This window comes from Dipteris shenzhenensis, chromosome 28, assembly GCF_047967505.1.
Source record: "Dipteris shenzhenensis isolate YYH24624 ecotype China chromosome 28, Dip_SZ_1.0, whole genome shotgun sequence".
NCBI classification, from domain to species: Eukaryota; Viridiplantae; Streptophyta; class Polypodiopsida; order Gleicheniales; family Dipteridaceae; genus Dipteris; species Dipteris shenzhenensis.
Window position 1 is genome coordinate 15,530,813 of NC_141623.1, and position 10,072 is coordinate 15,540,884.

General features: G+C 43.0%; 1 protein-coding gene across 1 annotated transcript; it reads right to left on the reverse strand.

The window, feature by feature from the left end:
* Positions 1 to 770: 770 nt before the first annotated feature.
* LOC147883244 (E3 ubiquitin-protein ligase PUB23-like) lies at positions 771 to 2,135 on the reverse strand. Its single transcript, XM_087399445.1, has one exon. It carries the CDS (start codon positions 2,133 to 2,135, stop codon positions 915 to 917), a length of 1,221 nt encoding a protein of 406 aa, XP_087255571.1. The 3' UTR covers positions 771 to 914.
* Positions 2,136 to 10,072: the final 7,937 nt, after the last annotated feature.

The following is a 10,072-nucleotide window of genomic DNA, read 5'->3' on the forward strand; positions in this document are numbered from 1 at the left end:
AAGTGGAGATCGTGTGCGCACATGCGCACACACACACACATGCCTGCATGTATGTATGGGGGGAGAGAGAGAGAGAGAGAGAGAGAGAGAGAGAGAGAGAGAGAGAGAGAGGGAGAGAAATGCTACCCAACTTCATTAATTTACATGAAGACAGGAAAGCACCTAATTTATGATGAGAGCTCCCACTTGGGTGCTTGCATAACTAACATTTAGGCTTAGTGCACACACAACCAATTGTGTGAGGTTGGTCGCGATGCACATTAGTTCACACGTTTAATTCTTAATGGAGCATTTATGCGCTTTCAGTGCTCCCTTCCTTACCTTCATTTTTTGGGGTTCGAATTCCAACACTAGTGCTCCACTCGAAGTTGTCCAGAAGCACCAGGTAGTGGTTAAGGTATCACCTATGCAGAGGACCAGCAGTCAGTGGTGAACTCCGTCAGGGGGTCCAGGGCAATAAATCGGGTGAACACGATTTGACCATTTGGGACTCTGCATTGGTGCCTCGAGCTCACGCACAAGACGCGCATAGGCTTTGTTGTAGCCCTGCCGAGATTTATAACTAAAATATGTAAATCCTGGTCCTTAAAATTAAAGGCAACCGCCAACTCCAACCGGGATTTTTCAATTTGACTGGGAATTTTATATGCTCAACCAGGTTTGGTGAGCAATGCTGCAGCCTGTGCGTGTGCACTAACTCTAATATGCGAGTAAGTTTGTATAACCCCCACTACCTATGCGTACATGTAATGTACACGTCCCACGTGGAATAGAAGCTCATATGGAAAGGCACTTCCTACTAGACTCAAATAATTGGTAGCATGGCGTATCAACAGCAATCTATACAGTTAAGGATTGAGTGGCGTTCGTACAATGAGACGCGAGAGAAGGTTTCGAGAAAGACTTCAGTACCTTCACTGTAATGAAGGGGAGGGAACACTAGTTACGCACGACCTTGACACTTTGTTCAAGAGTCGAAGCAGCTGTTTGGCCGTCTCTTTTGTGACCGGATTTTCTGCCTCTAGCAACATCTCCGCCTTCTTGATCGCACCGGCTTCGACTGCTTCCTGGAGCACGCTCGACCTTGGAAACGCTTGACATAGCTTGCACAAAGCTTCTGCAGCAGCATTTGTCGCCCCTATGGACACCCTCAAGATCTTCTTGACGATGGCAGGAATTGTTAGCGCATGCGCCACAGCTGCAGCACGGCCTTCCTCAGATGATAGGAGCACATTGAGAAGAGCCAGCGCCCTCTCGCATTCCCCTCGGTCGGCCTCGGGAAGGAGTTCCACTAGTATAGAAATGGCTTGTGCCTGGACGCATCTGCGTATAATCAATTTTTGCCCAGGCCACGACAATAGCGCCAACAACACGGACATGCTGGCTTTCCTCCCCCCTGAACGACTGATGGTCTGTAGAAGCCCTTTTATGAGCCTGTCCGTTCCGTCCGCAGCTAAGCTTCCAAACCATCTCAGGCCTTCATGAATAGCAAGTTTCTCGAGAACATTCACCGTACTAAGCCTCGCAGATTCTTTCCTCGCGTTGCATAGAATGGAGACTAAGCACGCCATCGTTTGATCGTTGCAAAGGATATTTTTGGCCGCCTCCCCGATGGAGAGGAAGCTGAGCGCACCTACTGCTTCTTCGCATATGTCAAGAGCTTCTGAGTCTTCGTTTTGCGCTTTTGGGCCGCAACTGGTTAGGAGAGACGAGATCACGAGGTCTGCTTGAGTAGAAGACAGGCTCCGTCTATTGTGGGAACTGACGCGCGCAATGGCATGCAGCTGCCTCATCCTTTCTATTCTTAAGTGATTACAGACGATATCCTCCAAAATAGTGCTTATTTCTTGTATATCCGCAGACGCGACGGATAATCTTTCGACGGTACTATGGGTCTGCACCCAGGTCTGGATGAGCCGCTGCAGGGTATGGTTGGGGATGAGCTCTGGAGGAGGAGGACGCAATGGCTCTCTGGACACAGGGCAAGTTTGGTGGCCGCCATCGAGCCACTTCTGGATGCTGCTACGGTCGTAAGTGATGCCGGTAGGGAGGGTGACGGGGTCGAGCATGAGCTCGAAGGAGATGGGGCAGAGGAACTCAGGAGGAATGCTGGAGGGGGAGGATAGAACGGCCATCCTACGGAGCTATGGTTGAAATATAATTCGAGGAGAGTGAGGAGCTATGCCGAAACATGCAATAATGGGCTGGGCGATGGTGGAACGCAAACGATGAGCTATATAACTGGAGCTTTGGCTATGGCAATGAAGCTTTTGAGCTCTTGGCCGACGACTCTGCTATATGTCAAGACTCAAAAGCCAATTGACCTTCGTATCTACTAAAATCAAATCCTTTTAACTATACTCTCCACTCATCGGAAATTCAAGTCAAGCATATCTACGTCAAAGGCCAATTGACCTTCGAATCTACCTAAAGTCAATTTCCCACGTTTGTTTTGCAAGTCCACAACTTGTAGGCACTCTTCTAGGGAAAACAAGGTGGTCAAAGCACTCAGGCCATGCTTTAATGGAAGGAGGAGGGGGGGAAAGGACCAAATATATTAAGTATAAAAGGGGGGAAAGGGAACTGTATAATTGATAGAGAAGGAGGAGAAGTTGAACAATAAAGGTGACTTTTAATGTGCATTTACAACTAACAAAATTAACAAGTTGAATTTCATTCATGGAGAGAGAGAGAGAGAGAGAGAGAGAGAGAGAGAGAGAGAGAGAGAGAGAAGGATGAGAAGAAGAAGAAGAGAGAGAGAGAGAGAGAGAGAGAGAGAGAGAGGAAGAAGGATGAGAAGAAGGAGAAGAAGAAGAGAGAAATGGGGAGAGGGTAGGCCAAAGAGGACATTTCTCCCCATTTCTCTCTTCAATGGAGGATATGTGGACCAATCACCTTAAAATTTAAAAAAAAAAGTCTTAAAGAATACCTATTTTTCCTTTCTTATCACACATCTTCACTAAGGCCTTCCTATGGCAGGCCAAAAACTATGAGATTGACCAATAATGTGACAAAATTACTATAGCCTTGCTTGCTTTTAATGAAGGTAAGCGTACTTGCCATGCCACTTAACTTCTACCATGGCATTGATGCCACATAAATCAACACTTACCATAGCATTATTGCTAACGACTTTCTTAAGTAGATGAGCCTGACCCCACTTGCTTTAATATATATGAGTGGACATAAATGCTTTTAATATAAGAGTGGACATAAATTCTTAAGATCAATTAACTCTTAACGTGGCATTATTTGATGACCACTTTCTTAAGTGGGCTAGCTTGACTAAACCAAAGGAAAAGAGGGCATCCCTACCTCTCTCTATCCCTCTAGGATGGTCTGACCATATGGATAACAGGATGGGTTGCCAGGCACAGTGTGGCCCATTCCATTGCACACCTCTATAAAGCACTATCCTATACAAAGACATGGGATGATGTGATGCATTGTAGAGCCTTCTTAGAGTCCAAATCTCGCCCATGTGCATTTGCAAGAATCATGCATAAAAAACAAGAAGAGTTGTAGCAATTGCTAGCTAAGCTATAGTGTCAAAGTGTAGCCTTTGGCTGCTCATTGAACATAGTATCACGAAAAGGAACAATACTATGAACTTCACGGAGCCATGTCTATACTATTCGATTAGCCTATATCTCTCTTACCTTCATCTACCAAATGTTCTTAGTGGAAGGAAACAAATTTATGTTCCTAGAACCTATTGTAAATATTGTGTGTATATCAAGGTTTCCAATTAAATTGTTCATTAACATATCTTTGAATTCTAGAGGATTGGTTCCTCCAAACTCAAGCATATGTCTTTGAAGCTAGAACTAGGTGGCATGGCTGAAAAATCTCTTAAGAGGCATCATCAAAATCCTTTGAAAATTATATCTTTATACTCCTTGGGCAATCATAGATTTTCCAGTATTATACTTCCCCAAAAAAGGGCTCTATACATTGCATTATAGAAACAAAGTAAATGGCCTAAATCATGAACCTAAATTCTTGGAGCAAAATCTTGCAACTAAAGCATATAAGCTTTTGCATTAAATGTATCAGTGATTCTATCGAGGTTGGTGATAGCTGAGTGATAGCTGCTATCATTCATTCTTGGTCGAGCACCTCATTCCACAAACTTTGTCCCTCGCATTCCAAAGCACCTAAGAACCACTTCCCATCTATGGGTGATGGAAACCTCACAAGCATCAAGACGAGGAGTGGATAGGGTGGGCTAAACAAACTTGGAAGTCGGTATGTACAATACTATGGCCCAGCTTGGTAGGATTGAAACAAAAGTCATTCTCATTGAAGTTGTTAAGGCAACTTGTGTCGAAACTCGGCAATTTCTTACTATGGAAATGGGGAGCTTTGGAAGAAAAGTTGCCTTGTTATAGTTGGTCTTATGCAAAACCAGTAGAGACAATACAACAACAACAACCAGCCTTTTCATGTGTAATTGCTACAATTGCGATTTTTGAATGGAACTTTGCTATAAGTTGATGCCCATGATTTGCACTTGCACATAGTGCCCCTTCCTTGGTCCATGCGCTCTCTCTGAGCACCGCCCATGCCACCACTAGACATGCTGCCTTGTGTCCAACTCCATCCTACATATCCGCGATTTTGAAAACTTTTTATTGTATGTCCCAACTAGCTAAGACCATATGTGAGCAGGTGCACTGGCACTTTTTGGTGTGTGGCCCAAGTGGCTAAGTCCATATATGAGCAAACACACTGGCATTTGCAAAGCATCACCTCCACATTGTCACAAACCTCTAAGCTCCTCAAACAAAACACAAAAGCTCAAGAAGGTAGTTGGAGAAGAGGGAGCTCCAATCAAGTTGTGTGAGCTAGCTATAATGACAAAGCTCGATGAAACCCTTTGTGCAAAAAGCATTCTAACACCCATTAAAAGCAAACCCAAATTGCCAAAAGTCACAAATTCGATTGCCCGTCTTCCCCATCCCACTACCATTCACACAAACTACTCATAAGGAACATAGAGAAGCGTGACACATCCATGGATAGAAGAAAGTTGAGTAGAGATGGTAGCAAACAGAGAATAGTACCCCCAGATTGAAATTTCGCACATTAATTAATTTGTTTCGCAAGGGGGTCACAATGTTCAATCGATTAAGGTGTAAAGTAAGTTAGCGCGGTCGATTTGTCCAAAAGCGTCAATGGGCCCCATCCTAGAAATATCATTGGGGGGGAGGGGAGCCTAGTGCCATCCAAAACCTTCTGTAGAGAGTTTAAAAAAAGGAGGGGGGTAGAATGCAAGTTGCCAAGGGGGCTGTGAAAGCCTCCCAAACAAGCAGGAAAAGGTTGAGTGGAAGTCTGGAGGGAGGGAGAGGAGTGGGAGAAGTCAGAGGGGGAAGAGGGAAGGAGGAGAGGGGGGCAAGAGGGAGGGAGGAGAAGGGGAAGAGGCTAAAGGAGAAGAGTGGGGCTGAGGGAGGAGGTAGAGAGGGGGAGCACGAAAGGAGTGCACAGAGAGGAGGTAGAGAGGAAGAGGAAGACGCAGGAGGGTGTGGAGGAGCAACAAGGAGCGGAGAAGGGAGCTGAGCAATTAGATTAATTAGCAAATGGGGGGGAAGGGAAGATGCGATTAGGTTAATGCAAGTTGAGGAAGGCAAGGGGCGAGAGTAGAAATTAATTAATAGGAGAAGAAGAAGTAAAAGCGAATAGGGGATGTCTGGGTTAGAATAAGTTGCATAAAAAATAGAAAAAGAAATATGTTAAGATGTTGAGGTTAGGGATTAATCTTAATTTCGTTAAATAGTTATAGCTTATCATTAACCTCAAGGCCCAAATTTTAAAATTGTTAGCTTAGAGGAGTATAGTAGATTTCAATCATCTAACCGAATTAGCCCCCCTTTTTAGTCATGACTCCATAGACCCTTGCAGGGCCAAAAAGGCCCATCTAGCAACTTCTCTTTTGAATGGCAATCAAACTAGCAAATTTGAAATTCCAATCGAAAAGTGACTAGCAATATATCTTAAAACTCTAAAATTTCCAAGCCCTTATTCTAGGGTTCTTAAAGACCATTACCCTTTGTAATTTTCATGTCTTAAGGCTCACCATGTAGTACAGATTAGGCCCTCTCTCTTCAAAAATTTGCAACATGACCTTTTCCTATGAGTCACAGTGTGACTTTGATTGGTTGCGTCCACAAGCATGGTTAGCTAAATTTAAGGAGCACTAAGATGACATTTGTTTCCAATTGCCAATGCTGTTTGCAACGCTACATAGAATCTGCAACAAAATGTGAGGCACTACAGGGAAATAAGGTTCAAATAGTATAATAGTTGCCGTGAGCACTTCTTTGCCATCATAGGGATGTGCTATGACCTTCTTGGCCTTTTACTCTATGTCCTAAAGTTTGTGTTTTTTCTTTCTAAGTATTCCATTTAGCAACACCCATTCTAGGGCCTCCTAGTAGCCTCCATTAGATCCTATGTGATGCATGATCCACATGTCATTGACCTCTTTGCAACACTTTATGTCCAAAACGAAACTTGCAAGCCATGTTTGTGTTTTTTCTTTCTAAGTATTCTCTTTAGCAACACCCATTCTAGGGTCTCCTAGTAGCCTCCATCAGATCCTATGTGATGCAACTTGCAATCCATCTTTTCCTCCCATGTAGTTATTTAATCACATATAGACTCTCTCTCTCTCTCTCTCTCTCTCTCTCTCTCTCTCTCTCTCTCTCTCTCTCTCTCTCTCTCTCTATCTATCTATCTATCTCTGTCTGTGTGTGTGTGCACGCGTGCATGCATGCATGTGTGCATGTGTGCATGTGTGCATGTGTGTGTGTGTGTGTGTGTGTGTGTGTGTGTGTGTGTACATATATACACATATGTGTATCGTCTCATCCTTCCCCCACTAACATTGTATTGTCTCTATAAACGTAATGCTTCACATCTTTTAAGAGCTAAATATTAAGAACACATGAGTATGAACATTTGTTTTCCAATTGGATCACTTAGTTGCCCTATTTTTTCTTGCTAACATAAATTCATGCATCTATTTTGTAGGTGCAAATTCAAGGGCTCATTTCATGTGTCAACAAAATTAAGTTTCAAGCATGTCATATTCAATTTGATGTACTAAAAGAAAAGTTGAACCCAACTTCCCTTGCATGCAAACTTCAACATGAACTGTCCAAGCACGACTACTTTGCAAGGTCAATTTATAAATATCCCATCCCAAAAATGCCATGAGCGACAAGAGAGACTTGTCAAAGAGGATCAAACCATCAGAGACAAAGAGAGGTGGAGAAAAAAAAGGTGCCAAAACATCCCACCTTGTATCGAGCACCTTGACCTTAAATTTGCAAGCACCTTTAGGATGTTCAGGTAAGACTATTACATCTCTTTTTAGTTGATTGATGATGGTAGCTTTGGAGGCTTTCAATCGTTGACTAATAGCCAATATTTTGTACAATGAAGATTCTTGATAAGTATAGTGTGTGTCTCTTTTCCTTTAAGGGGTAAAAAATGCATCTTGAATTCCTATTGAGGACAATTGGGTAGTACACTTCCTAAATATTAAGAACAGACGAGTATGAACATTTGTTTTCCAATCGGATCACTTAGTTGCCCTATTTTTTCTTGCTAACATAAATTCATGCATCTATTTTATAGGTGCAAATTCAAGGGCTCATTTCATGTGTCAACAAAATTAAGTTTCAAGCATGTCATATTCAATTTGATGTACTAAAAGAAAAGTTGAACCCAACTTCCCTTGCATGCAAACTTCAAAATGAACTGTCCAAGCACGACTACTTTGCAAGGTCAATTTATAAATATTCCATCCCAAATATGCCATGAGCGACAAGAGAGACTTGTCAAAGAGGATCGAACCATCAGAGACAAAGAGAGGTGGAGAAAAAAAAGGTGCCAAAACATCCCACCTTGTATTGAGCACCTTGACCTTAAATTTGCAAGCACCTTTAGGATGTTCAGGTCAGACTATTACATCTCTTTTTAGTTGATTGATGATGGTAGCTTTGGAGGCTTTCAATCGTTGACTAATAGCCAATATTTTGTACAATGAAGATTCTTGATAAGTATAGTGTGTGTCTCTTTTCCTTTAAGGGGTGAAAAATGCATCTTGAATTCCTATTGAGGACAATTGGGTAGTACACTTCAAGGGGTTGAAGGTCACTTCCATGAGAGCAATGTGTAGACTACTTTGTTAGTCACATGTGAAGAAAGCATAGTTCTTTGGAGCATTGACCTTATTAGAGAATGAAGTGTTTGTTAAGGGAGACACATGTCAGGGGGAGAGAGAGGACAGGGGGTAGAGGGTGGGGGAGGGAGTTTCTAAATGATTAAAACCCATGCGTGTACATGCTTACTATTGCCACATTATGAAAATTTTGATGCATGCAAGGAGCCCAAGGTAAGGAAAGCTTGCTTTACTTCTAGATAAATGTCATGTGCATCCTCGTATGGGTTCCCTATTTACATTACCATGGGACCCTATAATTGGTGCTGTGAAAGAGATTACCTTGAAAGAAAGAACATGGTCGGTCAAAGCAAGTTGCTCTTGACGGTAGAGACATTGACAGTTGTCAAGGCGAGAGACCATTTCAAGAGTGCATTGGCATGATTGGGGATAAAGGCGGTGTTGACCAATAAGAAAAGATTGTGTGCCATTTTCTTAGTAAGAGAAGGTGCTCAATCTGATACCGAATATGAGAGTCAAGGCAAGGGAATAAGCAAGTATGTCCCCACGACAGTTGAAAAGTGAGTGATACTGAATATGAGAGGCAAGGCAAGGGAATAAGCACGTATGTCCCCACGATGTTGAAAAGTGAGTTCTTGCTATGTTGATGGAGCTTCTTGGCTATGTCCCCACGAACTACCTAAGCAATAGTGAATTCTAAACTTCTAGACCATAGAAGCTTAGAGTGTTTACACACTTGCCTGCCTAGGAACGGCGGACGGGCAAGATTGCCCGCCCACAGGTTTAGATGCATTTATTGGGGCACCCAAAGAGTGTGTAAACACGCTTAGAAGGATCCAACAATAAAATTTGAAGTCTGATAAGGTGCATCAATGCATCTTTTTGATGGCTCCAGAAATCCTCCGCCATAGTTCGCCATTGTATGCTCGACCGTGTTCACCCCTCCCACCGTGGCTCGATCGCGTCCACCGCACTTGCCCTGTTTTTGCCTTCTCCTTCTCCCGAGCTCGTCCCCAGCAGCGGCTGGTCCAGGCGTCGGTGCAGTCGCGGCAGCATCCTGGATGCTAACATTTGTAATCAGTTAAGAAAAGGCAGGACGCGGAGCTGCATTCTGTAGCACGCGTACGTGCCGTTTCGGTAAACAACAGAGGTTAAATATCATTTAACTATTTCTTTGAGGGTAAAAATGCCGGATTTATTTATCCGGGGTAAAAAGATCTCTACAAAATTTGGCCAAAAAGGCACGCACCTTAGTACGAACGGGTCACTTCTCCTCATCACCGAACTGAGGACGCGGAGATTGCTCTTCACCTTCACATGATCAACTTGCATCCAATCAATTTATCAAGGTCATGGGTTATGACTTATCAACTTGGGATTTGATTACCTGACCAATGTGTTGATGGCATCCAATTGTCCAATGTTGTGTCTGATCAATCAATAGATTAATCAATGTGGCCATGCTAACCAGTGATTGATGTGACACTGCATTTGATAGATTGATCAACATTCTTTCGATCAAGCTGCATTCTTCTATGGAATGAGCTACAATTCATTGTTGATAGTTGTTGATATAATAGCAATCTCATGGGTATAACCTACCCATCTCATTTGAACCTCCATTTTCCTCTCGAGTTCATGATTCCTATATTGCCATCCTTCGATGGTTAGCTAGTCTCTTCACATCATCCCGTGTGATCTCTTGCTGCTTCATCCGAGTACTTCATTGGGTTCCCAAAGAACTTCACCAAGATCAACTTCTAACCTATTTTTGGGATTTCATCTCATTCTTGCTTTGCTATTGCAATCCTTAGAGTGATTTTCTCCCTTCCTCACTTTGCTATTGTGATGCTTAGAGTAGAGATTTCATTTGAGTACCCCGCT

Bases quoted from the DNA above. Each gene is read 5' to 3' on its own strand.
- LOC147883244 (XM_087399445.1), bottom strand. From the start codon at position 2,135: ATGGCCGTTCTATCCTCCCCCTCCAGCATTCCTCCTGAGTTCCTCTGC.